This window comes from Squalius cephalus, assembly GCF_949319135.1.
Source record: "Squalius cephalus genome assembly, chromosome: 19".
NCBI lineage: Eukaryota > Metazoa > Chordata > Actinopteri > Cypriniformes > Leuciscidae > Squalius > Squalius cephalus.
In genome coordinates this window covers 8,682,634-8,703,486 of record NC_137140.1, presented here as the reverse complement: position 1 = coordinate 8,703,486, position 20,853 = coordinate 8,682,634, and the positions used below count along the sequence as shown (strand labels likewise).

Sequence of the window (20,853 nt, the reverse complement as noted above, 5' to 3'; positions counted from 1 at the left end):
ACTTCAGAGTCAAGCTAACGTTATGGATCTGATCATACAGGTTTGGTTTTCAGCAGCGTTGTGGAAGGAGCCTCCACTCTTTCTGTAACAAGCTACAAGTCGTTTATCTAACTAACTTAATCTTACTTATCTAAATTGTGACTAATCACAAATAGTCCGAAGCTGTTTAAGGATGGTTGAAACGATAAACATCCTGCAGTTTGTCTGCTCTGACAGCTCAGCTAGCCAGGCAGCGCAACAGTGTTTTTTTTATTATTATTATTTTTTTTTTAATGCCCACTGTCCCTATGTGAAGCACAAGCACACAGACGTCCGTACGTTGTTATCCGACCTTTTCATTCAGGGACTGCCCTGGATTACTGGCACATGCCATAGTCACATTATGTTTATTATGGCATTATGTTTTTGAATATTATTTACGATTAATTGATAAATTATTGTTAATTTTCCCACTGATGATCCAAAAGATTTCTTCAATGGTATTACAGTAGTAGAATATAGCCTATGGTGGATATATAGCGTTTTGCAAAAAAAAAAAAAAAAAAAAAAAAAAAATGTTATGTTGTGCATGTTCTGGCCAAAACTAACTCAGAATCTTATTATTATTAATCGATCTTTGTATATACTATTCCATATATTTATGATGTATTTTTTTAAACCAATTTAAGATGTTTGACAATGTTAAGATAAATATGTTGCATTTTGGCATGGTTTTTGACTTATTTATGAACTATTTATGGACATAAAATTAAATACAAAATATCATGGATTTGAAGAATATTGTGTCCCTGGCCTTCACTGAGCTCAAGTAATAGTTTAATGTACAAAAAATGTGAATGAACTTGACTGTTGATGTCTTAAATAATAATGTCAAATAACCAACATTTCTCAAAATGGATATATCTCGTTTTGCAACGAAACTCTTCATTTGCTTTATAGGCCAGACCTGAAAAAAAGGCACCATCTGGTAAAGAATAGTAAAAATTCAAATTTTGAAGCATTGCCAACAGAATGAAAGCCTCTTAACAAAGATTGCATCATTTTGTAGTTAAATGGCCCTGGGATAAAAAATTGCAGTTCCCTTTCAAGGGAAATCGCACTGCGTCATTAGAAACGACTTTTTGGGGACTCTCGTACGTCTCTGAAGTATGAATGAAACTATCCTGTTCTATTCCAATCCTGATTGGAAACACCAATCCTGATGTGCCAATCCACCAAGTGACGCCGGCACACACACGCGTTAGCTTTTGCTCTTGAGCAAGCGCTCTCTGTTGTTGTCTGTTACTATTTGGTATTGTCTGTCTCAGAAATATATATATATATTGTGGCGAGTGAACAATTCAAAAGATGTGTGCACACCTGCCCTAGATTTTCAACGGGTAGGGACACGCATCAGTTGTGTGTGAATTGTTTGGGAGTGCAGCACGCCCGGGCAGCTCTCAAGGGGGCTGCTTGTGGTGATTGTGAAGCACTCCCTATCACAGTGCTGCGCTCTCGTCTGGCTATCTTTGATGAGGATGGCCAGGCTTGCATTCCCCGTGGTCCGGGTCCCACGTCCGTTGAGGCGGCGCGGCAACTCAGATCATGGGGTTCGCAAAGGGACCTTGCAGATGAGAATGAGACTGCTGCAGCACCTTCTCATTCTTCATCTGAAGGTTCTGAGGCCCCCGTTTATGGTGCAGAAGCACGCGCTGCGGCTTCTTCTGCCCGTGGCGAGGGCCTGATGCTCGAGCTGTCTGCTTCTGAGGAAGTGGATGTGCTCAGCATCGTGGCGGATGAACGTGAATTAGACTCGCCAGTTCACGTTCCTGCTGTACCGAGCATTCAGCCTTAGCCATCAACGAGCTCCTCGTACCGCCAGATATAAAAGGAGAGCATTGCCTCTAGAGCTCCTCCCTCGGGAGCCTGGCAACAGAGGAAACGCTCTTGCTCGAAGTCCTCTGACCATAAGGGCGACCTGAGGGCTGTCATTCAGGTGAAGAGGGCTTCAGGAAAGAGGTCCTAACCTGAGTAATAGGACCTCTAAGGGCTGCCACCCCTCCAGGATGCTTCAGGCCATATCAATTTCCAGTGAACGCACACTGTATTGTTCATCCCAAAAGCTTGCAAACGGGCATCGACTATGGTCACAAAATCAGTCTCAACCAATTCCTGCCAGTCCTCCGCTTCAGGGGGCCGAGAGCAGTGCTCGAAGAACACCTGAGGCCAGCCTCAAGGGGCTGGTTCCCTTAGTAGATTTTGTAGAAGCGTGGCAACACCTACCCAATATATCTGCATAGGTCCTGCGTATAATAAACTTAGCATACAGACTGCAGTTCAGTCACCCCAAACCCCCCCCCCCCCCCCCCCATCACCAGATGTGGTGACCATCAAAGGGTTGAGACTCAACACCAAGAAAAGCATGTTGGTGCCCACCCAGAGAACTGCGTTCCTGGGGGTGGTATGGGACTCGACTACGATGGTCATGGACGGCCGCTTTGCCAGGGGTCTGTGGCAGGACCATCATCGCTCTTAGCATATAAATTGCCTAGAGATGTTGGCTGTGTTCAGAGCTCTGAGGAGCTTCCTCCCAGACATCAAAGGCTACCATGTCCTGATACGGTCAGACAATGCATTGGTGGTCGCTTATCTGAATCGTCAAGGAGGACTCGGATTGTGCCCTCTGTCCAGACTGCCGCATCAGATCCTCCTCTGGTCCCAGGGGAAACTGTTGTCCCTCAGAGCAATGTATGTCCCAGGGGTTCAGAATCAGGGAGCAGACATCCTGTCGAGGCAGGGGCTGAGGCCTGGGGAATGGAGACTTCACCCAGATGTGGTGAAGTCGATATGGGAGAGATTCGGCCCAGTGGAAGTGGACCTGTTCACGTCTCTAGAGAGACGTGGGGTTGGATGCCATGGTACAGGTGTGGCTGAGGCTGCGCTTGTACGCATTTCCCCCGATCGCTCTGCTCCCGGGAGTTCTGGAGAGGGTCCGTCGAGATGGAGTTAGTCTACTTCTAGTAGCCCCGTTCTGGCCGGCCCGAGTATGGTTCTCAGACATAATAGCACTCTTGACAGGTCCGCCATGGCAGATCCCTCTGAGGAGGGACTTGCTGTTTCAGGCGGAAGGCACGATATTCCACCCTCGCCCGGAGCTGTGGAAGCTGTGGGTCTGGCCACTGAGGGGGTTCAGTACCTAGATGCTGGCCTCTCAGCCGGAGTAGCTGAGACCATACTTAGTTCCAGAGCTCCTTCCACTAGGAGATTGTATGGCCTAAAGTAGAATGTGTTTTCCACTTGCTGTAGAGAACATGAGTTAGACCCAGTTAACTGCCCGGTGGTTTCAGTTCTGGAGTTCCTTCAAGATCGTTTCTCTGTTGGTCTCACCCCATCCACACTTAAGGTGTACGTGGCTGCCATTGCGGCTTTCCATGCACCACTAAGTGATGGGCCTCTGGGGAGGAACCAGCTGGTCATACGTTTTCTTTGTGGTACATGGAGGATGAGACCGACGACCAGGACCAGAGTTCCAACCTGGGACCTGGCGGTGGTTCTGAAAGGGTTATCCCTGGCCCCTTCGAACCACTTCAGTCGGCATCAGCTAAAGACCTGATGCTTAAGATGGCTTTTCTCCTATCCATTACCTCGCTTAAGAGGTGGGAGATATCCAGGCCCTGGTAATATCGCCAGCTTGCTTGGAGTTTGCCCCAGGAGGAGTTAAGGCCATCTTGCATAGACCTGGCTATTTGCCCAAGGTGCCCTCCAGTATGGCACGGTCTACGGTCCTGGAGGCATTTCATCCTCCACCACATATGTCGGCAGAAGAAGAGTTCTGCTCCATGTGTTCTGTCCTGTCAGAGCACTGAGTATTTACCTTGAGAGGTCCTCTTCTTGGAGGAGGTCAGACCAACTGTTGGTGTGTTTTGGGTCACCTAAGAAGGGGCTCCCTGCATCCAAACAAACAATTAGAAATTGGATTGTACAGGCTATTGCCTCGGCCTACCAGGTGCGCAATCTGCCTTCAACTTTGGCCGTGAGGGCTCATTCCACTAGGGGCATGGGGTCCTCTAGGGCCCTCTACTCGGGAGTGCCCCCCCAGGAGATCTGTGAGGCAGCTGGTTGGGCTACCCCTCATAACTTTATCAGTTTTTATAGTCTGCACCTCTCCAACACGCCGGGTGCACGAGTGCTCTCATCCTAGTTTGTGCCTGAGACAGTTTCACACTAGGGCAGGCATATTTGGTGTGTGGCATAGTGGGCATTCGTTCCCCAAAGAGTCATACTCAGTTAATATTTTTATTTCAGGTTTTTTATAGCCCAATACGTACCATATAACGTTAAATGATGTCCAGTTTTTGTTCAGTGCAATGTGAATATTTATGATATTTTTTATTTACCTTATAACAATAAAAAACAAAACTTCTAAACTGTGATTATGAAACATGATACTGGCAAATGTTCAAAATGTAGAACTATTGTTGAGTTCCTCCATCTAGTGGTGTGCAGATGTCCTAGTTCAGACACAATCTTTCTTTATTTGTTTAAGAAAAGGTAAATAAATGAAAACATGTAAATGCATAAATAAAGAGAGGAATCAAGCATTCAACATTCAGTTATTTTTTATTATTGTCAATTTTGTCAGTGAATAAGAAATTATTTACAATTGTCTTTCACAAAGCGTAAATTAAATCATAGAAAGAGAAAAGAGAAAGAGGCTGATAGACATATACAGATCATGAGGTGTTTTTGGAGACTCGTTTTGATGAGAGTTTGGCTCATGCTGGTTTCTGATGTTCATTTATTATCATAGAGATGGATGGATGAAGAAAACCACTGCACCAGCCACAGAGGAGGAGAGAGAAGTCGCATCACCATAACAATTCTTCCATGCTGCACAAAAACAAAATCATTCATTTTCACATCTCCACCACGGGTTTGTCTGAATATCTCTGGACTGACTGTGACTGTGATTAAATATAACATGCAGTAATACCCCAGACAGCAACATAGTGTCGGCCCAGATCCAGCCCACATCTGGTAAAAACCACATGTACAACATGTGGGCCGGATCTGGGCAGACACTATGATGCTGTCTGGGACAAAGCTATGATATAAGAGTAAGCAAGATATTCCAGCATGTTCCCTCACTGCTCACCGAGGCTTGACGTCCTGTTCATTATCACCGAACAGCAGTTCAGCCACAACGTCCTCAGGGGTGGAGCGCTTCCCGTATCTGAAGAATGAAAAGCAAGATGTAAGAGAATGAATTATGCATGATTTGAGCTGTCATTCAAGTCTGAAGTACAAGTTACACTGTAATAAATTGTATGATCAATAAGTTGACAACATTTGCTTTTACATTTAACTCATCCAAATAAGTTAAGCAGTTTTCTAATTTTAATGTTATACAAGATTCAACTCATGTTTTTAATTTAAGTTGATTGTACTTAAAAATTTAAGGCAGCAACTTTTGTTTACAGTGTATGTGCTTAGTAATTGTGTCAGAAGTTTGTTCAAATTCCATTACCCTAATTGTGAGCAACAGCAGTGATGAACAAACAAACACTAAAAAGGATTACAATCCAACTTCCTGATTTAACTGAAGATAAATGTAGATCAATTCAGAGAAATAAGGAAATCCACAAGAAACAGAACCAAAATAACACATGCACGTCATTTAATTGTGGCCTTTTAAGGTTAAACGCGTTGCAGAAAATATCAGGGTAGATCTCTACAATGCATCATCAGAGACGTTACCAGACATGTTAATCCCACTTAATAACAATCTATCTTAGCGCACAGCACAATAATGAGGGGTTACGCACAGGTTGAATGATATCTGGCAACTCAGCCCATCCCTCGCACATATGTGAGTGTTCAGATAAAAACATAGCAACGCACAATTTGGTAAAACCATGAACACACACAAAAAAATAGGTTTTGTTTAAACTGTAAAATAGATTTGGTTTATTCTCCTATGAACTCTCTTGCATTGCTAAGTGGGACTGGATTCAAATCAATTCAATTTATTTGTTTAGTGCTATTCACACACCGCATTGCTCAAATGAGCTTTACAAACAATAGAGATTTACAAACAAAAGGAAGCTTGAGAACCTTAGGGACAAACATTAACATACTATTAGCTTAGAAGTTCTGGTAAATTATAATATTTTTTCCTTTTCTTTTTCTTTTTTTTACTGTGCCAGTACCACGGTATTCCTTAAGTACTCTTGAGTACCTAAATATCATTCTACAGGAATATGAAAACGATATGTAGGCCTATATATCGAAGTACTATTTTCTCAATATTTACTACCATAACTATACCTGCTATATACTTTTTATTTAAACAAATTTAATAAAGGCTCAAGTAACCCAATGACTGGAAAATGCTGTGATGTGAAAAAAATACACTGATTCACAGTCAATTACGTCATTATGATGAGAGCAAGAGAGAGATGTGTTAGAAATGATTCCATTAATGTGGGCATCATCTCCATTATCATCTGAAAATCTTTGTTGGGCCATTAGCTGTTTTCTGCTTTTTTTCCACAGAATCATATTTCAAGAATCCTCTGATCTTACTCAGCTTGGGTTGCATCCGTACAATGGGCTTTAATCATGAATTACGAACAGAAAAAAAAAAAAAAATCTGTATAAATTGTTTGTAAAATAATTCTTACAAATATTTTTGCATTCAGTCCAGTGTTACCATTTAGATGCATTTCAAACAATTTACACAGAAAATCTTCTACTGTTTTATGAATTATGATTGTCTCTAAGACAATAGACTTTGCAATTGTAACACTTAACTTCCAATAATAAGAAATGAACAAACATTAATAATCTATATAGGCTAATGTTAATTTATAAATATAGGCCTATTTTTCAATGTTGATTGATGTTCATTCATAATAGATTAACTAATGTTAATTTCAAATGTACGTATTAGTATATGCAGACTTTAGAATTATTCTACATTAATAAAATGCTGTAAAAGTTTTGTTCATTAACAGTTAAGGATGACTAATGTAATAATCATGTAAAATAGAATTAAATTCTGTTACCAAATGTTTAAAATATATTAAATAAAATGTTTCATGACATTTCCATTTAGTTTTAAATTCTGCATATATCATGTTCTGACAATTCTTAAGGAAAGTTATTAACTGTTACTAATAACTAATCAGTGCTACTATTAGCACCTAATCCTGATTTATCTGTTTAAATCTGCACTGACACATGTAATGGTAACACTTTACAATAAGGTATAATTAATATTAACTAACAATGAGCAAAAAATGTATTGCAGTAGGCTATTTATTAATATCTCTTAACATTTGTTAATAAAAAGTTCATGTTAATTTAGGTCCATTATTAACAGATACAACGTTTGATTTGAATAATTTATTAGTAAATGTAGAAAAAAAACATTAACTGAGTTTAATACATGTATTTATCATAGTTAGTTCATGTTAACAAATAACCTTATTGTAACGTGTTACCCATGTAATTATACGCAGGTAATGCACAGGTAATTGTAGCCGTACCTCTGTCGTGTGATGAGGTTGATGTAGTGTCTTAGAGCCGTGTGGTACTTGGCCATCTCCTCTGGACCCACATCCCCCGCTGGAGGCTCAGGTTTGGGCGGGTAAGCTTCGGCCAGGCTGCTGAGACACGCAATGACACACAGCACAAGAGCCAGCGGCACAGTCCAGGATCTCAGTGCACTTGCCATCTGATAGACACAGAGAGAAAACCTTTGGGAGTCATACAAAGTAGGATGCACTTTTGATCCAGATAAACTGTGTAGAGCAATTCTACAAAACATTTAAACATTTCCAAGTTCAAGTTCATTCACTGATGTATTTTGTCACAGAGCTATCCATGGTCCTGATTCTGATGCCGTTATGTTAAAGTTATCATCAACTAAAGAGTGAAAGAAGCAAAATTATACTTACTCTGCAATAGATGTTCAGGCCTAGAAGGATTGTGTAGAGCTGATGTTGGTAGTTGGCGTTGATCTGCTCCTCTCTCACCAGACGATGATGCTTTTATAGCTCAAGACACCCCAGAGGGAGGTCCAAACCCCACCCAGCACTTACACACAACCAGTGTTAATAATGAACTAATGAGTCATTGGCTCAAGCCACCCAACCCTGTGATCTCAATATCTATGAGACTCAGAACATTAACTAGAAAGCTGTATAATACTAAAACTAACTTCAATTTTGGTTCTGAAATTATAACTTCTCAACCATATATTTAATATGGAAGCTTGTTTCCGCCACGTAATAAAAAGGTAATTGATACTTTTCATCTCACAATTCTGACTTTCTCGCAATTGCGAGTTTATAACTTGCTGACTTGTGAGAAATAAACTCGCAATTGCGAGTTATAACGTCTGAAATGCGAGATATATATTTGCAATGGCAAGAAAAAAGTTGCAATGAACTTTTTACTTTTTATTCCATGGCGGAGCAAGCTTCCATAATTTTGCTGTTACAAAATTCAGCAATTAAGTATATATTGTGAATATTATAATGCATTAAGCACAACAAGCAGGGTATACTCACAATACAGCATGGCCTCAAGTGCCTTATTGTCATAATAACATTGCTGCATAACAAAAATATTAAGGGCATACATTTTCATTCAAAAAATATTTTGTTAAGAAAAATCATTTGGTGTTCTCCCACAGGAATACTTATTCCCTCCCTGACAAGTAAACTAAGGATACTAGTTGTCAATGGGTTCTGTGCAGTTATGTACACCTGTATTTCGACTTGAATGAAATGATGTAGGCCTATTTAAAGGAATAATTCACTTCAAAATGAAAATGCTGTCATCATTTACTCACCCTCAAAGTTGTTTCAAACCTGTATGAATTTATTTCTTCAGCTGAACACAATAGAAGATATTTTTAAGAAATAGTTTTTTTTTAATAAAACTATTCCTTGAATAGTTCAGATTCCAAATTCTGATTGGATCAACATAATAATGTAGGCCTACAAATTTGCAATAGGGAAATAGTGTTTGAATTTAGTTGTTTAAGGTTATTATTAGAAATACATTTAACTTCTTAATAATCACTGGTGTTTTTTTATTATTATTATTATACTGTCATTTTATCAGATGGCTTTACACTGACTGAAACTTACACCCCTGATGTGGTAAAATCAGCATACAGCTTTTAGTGGCTTATGGACCTTTTTCATTCTACATAATATCTTTATGAATGAAAATAGGGCTTTGATGACCTTACCGTCTTAATTTCCTAATATAATGTCTAATTTGAACTAAAACACGTTTCCCGTAACTTTTTGTCACTAGGACATTTTTCTGAAAGATGTGTTGTCATTGTTGTGTCAGATGAATGATCAACACCCAGGAAGCATATAGGCTAAAACCCCTTCGAAAAGAATAGCGTCCATTGAATAAGGTCTTTTTGAAGGTTGGTATTTTGTACTGCGAATAATATTCACGAGTCGCGTTTGATAAAGTGTCCGCTAAAATAATAGGCTACTTTAATAAATGTAAAATGCTTCTGTAAATCCACTATTAGGCGGAGTTGAGCAAACACACGGCGCGTGCTGAATGCGTGCTGAGTCTGCAGACACGCAGGCCTTTATGGCGCGTGGAACTCATGTTTTGACCTTCGTTAATCCAGATTGCGGTAAAAAAAATAAAATAATAATAATCTTTGTACACTATTGTCTTGGCATCACGATTAACTAAGACATTTGTAGCGAGTTGTACAAAAGAACTGATAAAACGAATAGTGTTGAAATGGGCGCCTTCACGTTCTGCTGTGTGTGAGCGTGTTCTCTCGCGACTGTGACGATGGCGTTGGCGCTTTTGACGCAAAGAATTCCTCTCAAATCTCTAATTGACAGACATTCTTTTAGAATAAAGACTCTGGAAGAAAATGAGAGCTGGAAATGTTAATTATACGTCATTGATTTGTAAAGAAGGCAGGGGTGGTTAATCAATATTCATCTTGATCTCGATCACTTAACTAGCCAGTGGAATTAATCTTCAAGTGTTTTAATGAGACAACTATCAGAGCGCTCAAATTACTAATATTGACTAACAACTCGATTATGTTTAAGCTTAAATGTCGTGAATTAAATTAAGAAAATGTAATAATATGCAAATAATGGATAAGCAGACAAATCCAACAAACTCTCTTTGAAAAGCTACTATTTTGTGTTCGGATGATCTGCTTTTAGGCCCTATACTGATGTTTCAGGTCAGGGATGGACCTTCTTCATGCTTACATTTTTTCCTACAAATTCATATGATAAGATCAATGACATAATTAAAATAGTTTCATATTTCTCATGAGATTGTGTTGAAGTTTACGTATTTCTGTAATTTTTTTCAGTGCTGCAGTAATTACATATATAGGCCAGTTCCCTCGATAGGATTTTTCCATTGGCTTTTTTATTATTGTAGAGCTCCGCAGAGCTCTTTTGTTCATTATGATAATCTTCACAAATGAACACAGTCTTTATGAATTTTTATGAATGAAGCCCAAATACAGTCAACAGAAGTAAAAAGCCAAATTCTATAAACAAACTACACCATAGTTGTGTTACTTCAACATCACCATCACTAAGCTTCCCGACAACTTCAGTCTTTATTTTAAAAACATTTAGCAACTTGTTAGCAACCACCTTTTTCAAGACAAGTAAAAGCTAGAAAAATCACAAGGGGGGTAGGTATAATGCTGATATATTTTATGTCATAGAATTAAATGAAGAAATATCTTGAGCTTGTGTTCACCACAGACCTTATTTCAAAAAACCCATTGACTTCAGGACGATGGAGTCAGAAGTGCTAAAATGCTAATTCATTTCAGGGTTTTGGCCCACAAAAATAGGCTACTTCATCCATGCAGCACTCTATTGCTTATTATGAAGCCATTAATTATCAGACAGTCATACAAATGAATCTACATTCTTCTCATGAATAGCTGCTAAAAATAGCTATTTTGTGTTTACTCTTCCACCTCAAGTCACCTTTATTTATATAGCGCTTTTTTGTTTCAAAGCAGCTTTACAGTGAAGACAGAAAAATTACGCATTTCGGCTGTTGTTCAGCTAAAGTCATTTCAGTGTTAATTCAGGTCCATTGTAAAGATCATAAACTATTAAATAAGTTCATTTCATAAAGCAGTTCTACAAAAAATGATGGCATCGTCCAGCTCAGTTCAGTTATCAAACAGCAGCATCAGTCAGAGATCAATAATGTTAAATATTAAGTATTGTTAAATATTATTCCACCTCTGCTGAATACTTAGGCCTAATTAATTCTACTCAATAAATCTACTCGTATTCTTCATTCATCAACTGAGTAATTAATCTTCTAACTTGTTATTAGATTGCATATCACATTCTTCCAACACATGAATGTGTCTTTTGCAGGTAAGTAAAGGCACATGGGCACTTTCTCTCTGAGTTCCCATAAATGCAGGAATAGATTAAAGCGTAAATCATCACGTCATGGCCGATCATGAAGGCGTATAGAAATTGTGTAAATCTCAGTGGTGCATGGTCTGTACATGGACATTTTCTTCAGCAAATATAAATATGATATCAGCCTACAACGTGTAAGATTGATACAGATTGCTTGTTCCTCTGTTTATATTACGCATACAATTTACAGGTACACTTCCCATGGCTTCTGTTGTAAAATTTTTAGGATTGCATCGGTGGTTGGAGTCGCCCAGCAAGTGCAACCATAAAAGTCAATGAGGAGAAACAACACACAGTAGATATTGATGCTCACACTTCAGCTTATCAGTTTGAATAAACACTGAGAAAGCCACACCAGATAATACAAGCACAAACTGATTGGCTGAGTGTTTACGCTATGATAACTCTACAAATAATATCCTCTGGCGCGGAGATTGTTGTGCGGATGAAAGGCTGCCAGGATGAACTTGAGAGAAGAAACGTTTTGATCTGAGAGTGCTCTGCATGTTCAATGTAGATACTTCCATATGAAAATGAATGGTGTTATTTCTGATCAATACTGGTGGGAACACCTTTTTACTATGGAGCTTGTTGTAATTGTATTGATTTTAGGTTTTAACTGGATTATGTGTAATAATTCCACTAGGCATAAAAATGAAATCATATGAAGAATCATAAAAAATATGTGTAGGGAGAGGGAGTGATATAGGCTACAGAATAAACATGTCAAAATAAACAGGTTAGAGCAGGAAAACCGAAATGGCAGATAAACAAAGACAACAGTTTATTATAATACATGAATGTAGCCTATTCCATCATATTGAGTATGATATACATCTCCTTTTGCTGTGACTTCTTATTTAAAATAGAAAATGCACCAATGTCAATTTGCAATGTAGAGTTTAATTGTAAACAGTTTACACCAAATGTCTAATGGGTGCTTTTTAAGGGTAATTGACATGAGGTGTGACACAGCATCAGCACTGTCCTGAAAGTTTTAACATTTTCTTATTCCTTTCTCAAATATACAGTATGTGTGTAATTCAAAACTTGGGTATAAAACGTTGCTGCAATTAGTTATAACAACTTCTAATTTGTTGAGATAACTTAAAGGGATGGTTCGGAGTAATTTCAACCTAGGGTCCTTTGCACCATGACCCTGAGCCAAACACCCCCCCAGAAGCCTTTTTTTCCCTTGGTCGAACATTATTAAAGTTAGAGCTTATTTAGAGATATCAGCCGAATGGCTTAGTGTAGGCGCTAATGGATCCAAGGTTGTATGTCGTAAATTACCCCACTAATAATGCCCAGAATGGTACCAAACTTCTACAGTACAAATAGGTTCTGTACTCATAAAACGAGGCATTGGAAAGTTTGTAAGTACATCAGGAGTTTTTTTTAAAATAACACTTGCCTGACGGCTCATGCTACCACTAACCCGGACGTCGAGGTCACTTCCGTGATTTGGGAAAAGGCCGTAAAAGTCCTGGCAGAAAGCGATGCATATAAGGATGTAGTGTAATTTTGCTGGGATTTTACTCCGAACCATCCCTTTAAATATCCAACTTAAAGGGATAGTTCACCCAAAAATGAAAATTCTGTCATCATTTACTCTCCCTCAAGTTGTTCCAAACCTGTATGATTTCCTTTCTTCTGCTAAACACAAAAGAAGATATTTTAAAGAAGGTTGGTAATTAAACAGTTGCTGGTCCCCATTGACTTCCATAGTATTTTTTTTCCTACTATGGAAATCAATGGGGTCCATCAGTCGTTTGGTTACCGACTTTCTTCAAAATATCTTCTTTTGTGTTCAGCAGAAGAAAGAAAGTCATACAGGTTTGGAACAACATGAGGGTGAGTAAATGAGGACAGAATTTTCATTTTTGGGTGAACTATCCCTTTAACTAATGTTAACTAAACTTAATATTTAAGTCAAGCACAAACACATACTTTTTAAAGTTGAAAAACACATTATTTCTTATTTTAATGTTGAATTTTAAGTTGTGATAAATAATCACAGCAATCATGCTTTACAATGTATTGGGCCGTATTTTTACATCAGTTAAAAAATATTGATGATTGATGGTGAAAATTTTTATTAAAATCTTTGTGAAATTATTATGTATTAAGCCATTTCTGGCTATGGTTATGTTTGTGTGAGAAGCCTAACGAACCAAAAAGACACGTGGAAAATAGACACAAAGACAGAGGCAAGAAAAGTTCACTGCCATCATTCAGACAGAAAGGAGCCAAAAAGCCATTTATGACCATTTATGAAAAACTGCAATCGTTCATTGTTTTAACTTTGCTACTGTGCGGTCTTCCACTTACGCACACAAAATCCTGAAACTTCCTGCATTTATGGCTGTCCTCCTGTCTCAGGGATAATGTTAGAGAGTCAGAGGAAAAGATGGAATTATTATCAGACTTATCGCATGTTATGGCCTCACTAATGTGAGCAGAGTGCTTTGGTAGCAGCCTAGCATGTTTACACGAGCTGATTCAGTTCTGAGAGACGAGCTGAGAGAGTTTGATGACCTGAGAGAGACAGAACACTGATAGCATAATGTCAGTCCAAAAAAACGAAGAATAACATTTCCAAAGGGTTTAACATGCTTTAAATTACTTTAATGCACATTTCAGATAAGTGAAACTTATCAACATATGTGTGTTTGCGTGGCCGTGTAGTAAGGTCATAGTGAAAACTGATATTGTTTTTATGATGAAACTTTGTAAACCTATTAGAAGTATTGTAGTCCTGCATTGAGTTAGTAATAGATCCCATTCTAAGGACATTTCAGGAGATTTAAAAAAAAAAAAAAAAAGTTACTGCTGAACTCTTATTTTACCATCTCAGATCCAAACTTCCAGGCAAGCCATCCATCAAACCATTGAGGGATCACAATATAGGATACGTCCACACAAATATACAAATTGGTGAACAAATTCGTGTTTGATTCTAAAACTGCATAATTATTTAGAGTTACCTACCTTAATCATAACACTAAAACACAATGAAATTTCTAGACTTACTTCAAAGAGTGCCTAAAATTACACATTATAATTAAAAACATTATACAATTAAACAATATTTTTTGTGATAACAGTCAAACTTTTGAGCTTGACAAGGAAAATATACATGTAAATGTCATGAAATACTGATAAAAGAGAAACTAATCTTTGTTTTAACCATGTGGTCACAAACATGATATTATTCCTGTAAATATGATGTCATGATGATCAAACCATTCTTTTAAAGAGGGGAAAATTATATCATAAGGGGAAAAACTGTATAAACAGTAAAATCATTTTAATTTAGGAAAAAGTTTTACATTAATAAAATTAAATTATTAAAGGAGAAGTTCACTTTTAAAATGAAAATTCTGTCATCATATACTCACCCTCATGTTGTTTCAAACCTGTATGAATTTCTTTCTTCTGCTGAACAGAAAGGAAGATATTTAGAAGATTATCAGTAACCAGACAGTTTTTGGGTCCCAATGACTTCCATAGTAGGAAAAAAAATACTATGGAAGTCATTGGGACCCAAAAACTGTCTGGTTACTGATAATCAACATGAGGGTGAGTATATGATGACAGAATTTTCATTTTAAAAGTGAACTTCTCCTTTAACACTATGTAATGTAATGGGGACATGCAATTTAGCTGATTTTCATTTGAAAAAATAAAAATGTTTTATTTGAAATTTACTTTGCATTACACCCCCAAATATATATATCAAAACAAAAATGCAACAATATGTATCGTGGATAGTGACGATATGTATTGTGTATAGTTCGCCCAAAAATTAAAATTACTAATTGAGTTTTACTGTCAGTACTACATTATAATGTTGAATATAATATAATAATGCAATGGGGGAATATTTGTGGGTCCTGATAATGCTAAATGTCTTATGTTACCAGTAAAATGTGTCCTATATTATTTTAAATATATCTAGTCAGTGACAGAGTGCAAGCATGTTCTTCTAAAATAATTCTGTATTTTCAGCTTCAGAATCATGAATATTTTTATTCTGGTATCACCATTGTGTGCATTAAAGACATAACCTCTTCACACTTCTATTGTGGGGCTGTTTCATTGACATTTCTCAAATCTCCCACTGGGAGATAAATAGCATCTAACAACAAATAAGTGTAGTGACTCGACTGAAACTAAATGACTCGTAATGCAGACAACCTGACTGATTTCCCTATAGAGTCTACCTCAGGTTACAGAACCATGCCAATCTTTCTTCTTCAGTTAGCATCCTCTTATTAAAACAGATAAATACCAGTTGATGTGCCGTTAAAGATTTACAGCTTAAATGTGTTGTGCCTGGGTCATTAAGTCGTTGCTGTTCAATTTCTCCACTTTTCAACAATACAATTTTCTCTCAAAAAGTAGACGTAGAAAATGTAGTTTGTGCTTAAAAAAATAGACCTTTCATGAATCTTTAAAGATAGAATAAACATCTAAACCACTGAGTCTCATTACTACTGATTGTAAAATGCTAGCATATAAACCTAAAGTTATGCAACTAATGCCCGGTTTCACAGACAAAGTTTAAGCTAGTCCCAGACTAAAATGTTTGAGCTGTTTAAACTGAAAGCCACTTTCACGGACATATCTTGTCTCAAAATGTACACCAGTAATGTTGTTTTTCTTTTTTCTAATTTAACTAAGGCCTAATCCTGGCTTAATCAAAGACAAACCAGCCAACTTAATATATTCATTTTAAATAAACCAGGAAAAATTAACCTGGCTCAAAAAGTGTCATGTTTTAATCGGCATAAAAAGCATTCAAAACTACATATGAAAAATCTACATTAAGAAATAATGAAAAACTCAATATTTTAAATATAATACATTTCAATTGTAATCTAATTGAATTTTTTTGAATTAAATGTAATTATTTAACTATTTAATTATAATTTATGTTCAGTTATATATCAATTATTTTAATTTAATAAAGTTTAGTAAAGGATTTAGTGGTTTTGGGAGCATTTGGAAGCATAGCATTTGAAACTATAAAACCGATCAAAGTGAAAAACTAAAGATTATTGGAGCACGTTTTACAAGAAAACACTATTTCAGGCTTTCTACTTCAAAATGCTGTTTCAATTCAATGTTACTTACCGTTTCTTTGTTGTTAATTGTTAAGAAATTGATAAAAGTGAAAATTGTTTCTCCACCATTTCTTCAGTGTAGAGAGATACAGGGTGTGTCTGAAACTGAAAGGGTGGATTCTGGAATCCACTGCTGCTTCAATGTATATCTAATGAGTGATTATAATCAAGGTATTCATCGATATTTTTCCTTCTAAATATCAAATGAGTTGAATGACTTCTCTAGGCTTGTGAGATTTTACTTTGTTATAGAAGTTACCAGTGTGATTACTGAAATGTTCTTTTCATGTATTCTCTAATGTCTGTATTAAATATATGAGAGGTGACTGAGGGTCTGGCCCAATGCCAGGAATGCAGTAACAGTGCTTGCTCATTTAGCCCGGCTTCCAGGAATGAAGTATGGACTTCTTTAACATGTGTCACTATATCCATCTGTTTTTCTAGGATACCCTGACAACTATGGTCACAGGGGTCATTGAAGTCTATAGTTTAAGGGACCATTTCTCAGTTAAAGCCTTACTTTCCAGTTAGACTAAAGTGTCCTCTCCTTGAGAGAGAGAATGTACTATCATGATGTTTAGAGAAGACTCTCCTGTTTATAGTTAGAGCCTGGCCAAATTCAACCTTGGAAAAGCTGTGTGTCGGTGTGTGTGTCAGTCTTTTTGGTTAAGGAACAAGTGGCATTATTGGAGATGGACTTACTTGTTTTCTTTGACACGTTGGCGGCCAGCAACCCAGATCTGTGACCTGGAAGGTCACGACGTGCCTAACTTCAGGGTCCGAGTGTCAGCTGCCTAATCGATGGAGATATGATTCAGTCTATCTGTATATGTGTGGAATCTTTGTCTTAGCCAATCAGAATCATTCAACCTGAAGCAAGGACGTTGCTTAGACCTTGATGAAGTGACTGATCTTTGTAGCTGTAAGCAGGGCGGCCTACGAACTCCCGTGTGAGTCTTAAAGCTGACTTCTGCTGATGAAACTGCAAACTATGTCTTTAATTTATTATAATTCTGACTCTAGTCTTATATTGACTGCACTTCTGACTCCAGGTCTTAATCATATCTGGTCCTTGGGTCTTTAACTGTAAATCCCCTAACAAAATGGTTTACTCCATTTTATTTAATCTGTTTATTTCAAACACTGACTGTTCTCTTCATTAATGGACATTCTGATGCAACAACTAAGAAAAAAAAAAATCAGCTCACAGATGTCACTGATGACGTCTTCTGGAATGCACCATAAAACAAGCATAATACCCATAAATACATACATGCTCAAAAACATACCAGAACACCATGGAATATTCACATTAATTTGAATATCAAACCGAATGCTTCAAATACAGCGGCAAATTTAACCTAAATTAAAAAATATATATTCTACAAAATTTGAAACATCTACATTTTCTCCAACTCTTTCCAACAATAAAAATAAGAAAAATACTACTACTTTTAGTAGTATTACTCTTGCATCCACAACAAACTGCATGAAATAAGGCAGAATATGTGCTGTTCATTTGTGACTAATCCTCCAGTGTCATATACATTAGCTGTAATGAGGCAGCATGCCTTGTTGTGTAATTACAGTCATTTATCTCTGCACACACCTTTGAATTCTCATTCCAGAGGACTCACAGGTTTTCCATTCTAACCATGTCTTACGGCCATAGCGTCCACCACATGGACATCAGGCTGATGGGTAGAACAGGTCTTGAATATTAACGTGGAAAGAAATCTTCAAAAAGCCATAAGGTGCGTTATTTAATTTACTGAAGGTTGGTACGTTTTCATGTCACAATCATGTCTTAATATATTGGATAAAACATTAAACTCACAAGTTATTAATATTGAAATCATATTAGTTAATCACAATACCACTGTAAATTGAGTATACAGGTGGATTTTTATAAAAGTTTTGCCATATCAGGGTTCTATAAGGGCAGCCACAGCCTTTGAGCTGTGTTTGATCACTACAATATAGTGGTTTTCAATTTGCATAACAGTGACTGTAAAATATGTATTCAGGTATGGGAATGGCACCTAACCACTGAAATACAATACAGGGCATACCAGCTTTAAAATATTCTCAAATACTATATTATATGTATGTATATTATGGAGATCAAGTTTTAGTAGAACATTTGCTCAATTCCATGCTGTGAAAATTCATAAATTTACCATTTATAGCAGGAATGTGAACAACTGTTCCACCAAGATACATTTGTATAGGTCTTAAGAGTATCTGTAGGTGATTTATAGTTTCCAAGCAACACAACAATTAGTTAGTATTAATTAGTAATTAGTATTAATTAGTATAAATAATGAATTTGACAAAGGAAGGAAAAGATCGGATGGAATGTAGCTCGTATAGACCTATTTCAGGTCTAAATACTGACTACACTTTATGCATCCAGCTAAACGATTAGAACACATTCTTTTAGATTTAATAGATACCGATCAAACAGGTTTTAAAACAAAGACATGATAATATATGGCAAACCCTACACATAATTGATAATTATGTAGAAAAGAAAGAAAAGAAAAGGCGTTCGATTCAGTGAGTTGGGATATCTTATTTAGTTTTGCAACGTTTTGGATTTGGAAATTAGTCTCTTAGAATTATAAAATATTTATTCAACTACAGCAAGAATTAAAATTAATGGTGACATTTCAGATTAAATTACTTTAGAAAGGGGATGCTGACAAGGGTGCCCATTAAGCCCTACCCTATTTGCTTTATTTATTGAGCCATTGGCACAGCTAATCAGAGATGATATAGAAATAGAGTGGTAGTCAAGGATATAGTTTATATGCTGATGACGTGTTGTTTCTCACATGCCCTGGTTAAATCATAAAAACGGGCTTGATAGTTTCTCCTACCTTTAGATTTATTTAATCAGACAGAGATTATAAAGATGAACATTTTGCCACTATAAGCCAATATAAGTTAAACAGAAGAAGAACGGCAAACTAAGTGTAAAACACAGATGAGTACAATAAATTCAGATTTATGGAGGGAATTTGCTTGGAAAAATGCACTAGGGTTCTTCATAACCCCCCAAAGTAAAATATATACAAACTGGGACTCAAAAGGCTGGTGAATGCTGGAAAAAAATGAGGAAATATAATGGCTGATAATTTTCACATCTTTTGGGACTGAAAAACGTTATTCATACTTATTAACAGGATCTGAATAGAGAAATAATGGGGTGGAATCTTGAGTGTAACTTTAAAACAATGTTACATGGGCATTTCTCCTTTCAAAAATAACAAAGGAGGACATATACCTTTTTAATATATTACTAGCAACTAGTAAGAATGCCATTACAAGGAAACGGCTCAAGGAAGATCCTCCATCTGCATATGAAAGGCAAGAAATTGTAAATGTGTACAATATGTCAGAAACTCTGACCTTTTCATTAAGACAACATACTAATAGAATTTCATCATATATGGGGAAATAGTAGAATAGAGATGAAAAGATTACATCTAAGGTCCCCTACCCCACCCCATGTATACAGTGAGGAAAATAAGTATTTGAACACCCTGCTATTTTGCAAGTTCTCCCACTTGGAAATCATGGAGGGGTCTGAAATTGTCATCGTAGGTGCATGTCCACTGTGAGAGACATAATCGAAAAAAAAAAAATCCAGAAATCACAATGTATGATTTTTTAACTATTTATTTGTATGATACAGCTGCAAATAAGTATTTGAACACCTGAGAAAATCAATGTTAATATTTGGTACAGTAGCCTTTGTTTGCAATTACAGAGGTCAAACGTTTCCTGTAGTTTTTCACCAGGTTTGCACACACTGCAGGAGGGATTTTGGCCCACTCCTCCACACAGATCTTCTCTAGATCAGTCAGGTTTCTGGGCTGTCGCTGAGAAACACGGAGTTTGAGCTCCCTCCAAAGATTCTCTATTGGGTTTAGGTCTGGAGACTGGCTAGGCCACGCCAGAACCTTGATATGCTTCTTACAGAGCCACTCCTTGGTTATCCTGGCTGTGTGCTTCGGGTCATTGTCATGTTGGAAGACCCAGCCTCGACCCATCTTCAATGCTCTAACTGAGGGAAGGAGGTTGTTCCCCAAAATCTTGCAATACATGGCCCCGGTCATCCTCTCCTTAATACAGTGCAGTCGCCCTGTCCCATATGCAGAAAAACACCCCCAAAGCATGATGCTACCACCCCCATGCTTCACAGAAGGGATGGTGTTCTTGGGATGGTACTCATCATTCTTCTTCCTCCAAACACGTTT

General features: G+C 37.3%; 1 protein-coding gene across 1 annotated transcript; it reads right to left on the bottom strand.

Moving 5' to 3' along the window:
* Positions 1–4,622: 4,622 nt before the first annotated feature.
* pyyb (peptide YYb) lies at positions 4,623–8,160 on the bottom strand. Its single transcript, XM_079851491.1, has 4 exons — positions 7,941–8,160; positions 7,530–7,717; positions 5,135–5,212; positions 4,623–4,869 (listed from the first exon to the last, which is right to left on the bottom strand). Exons 2-4 carry the CDS (start codon positions 7,715–7,717, stop codon positions 4,848–4,850), a joined length of 288 nt encoding a protein of 95 aa, XP_079707617.1. The 5' UTR covers positions 7,941–8,160; the 3' UTR covers positions 4,623–4,847.
* Positions 8,161–20,853: the final 12,693 nt, after the last annotated feature.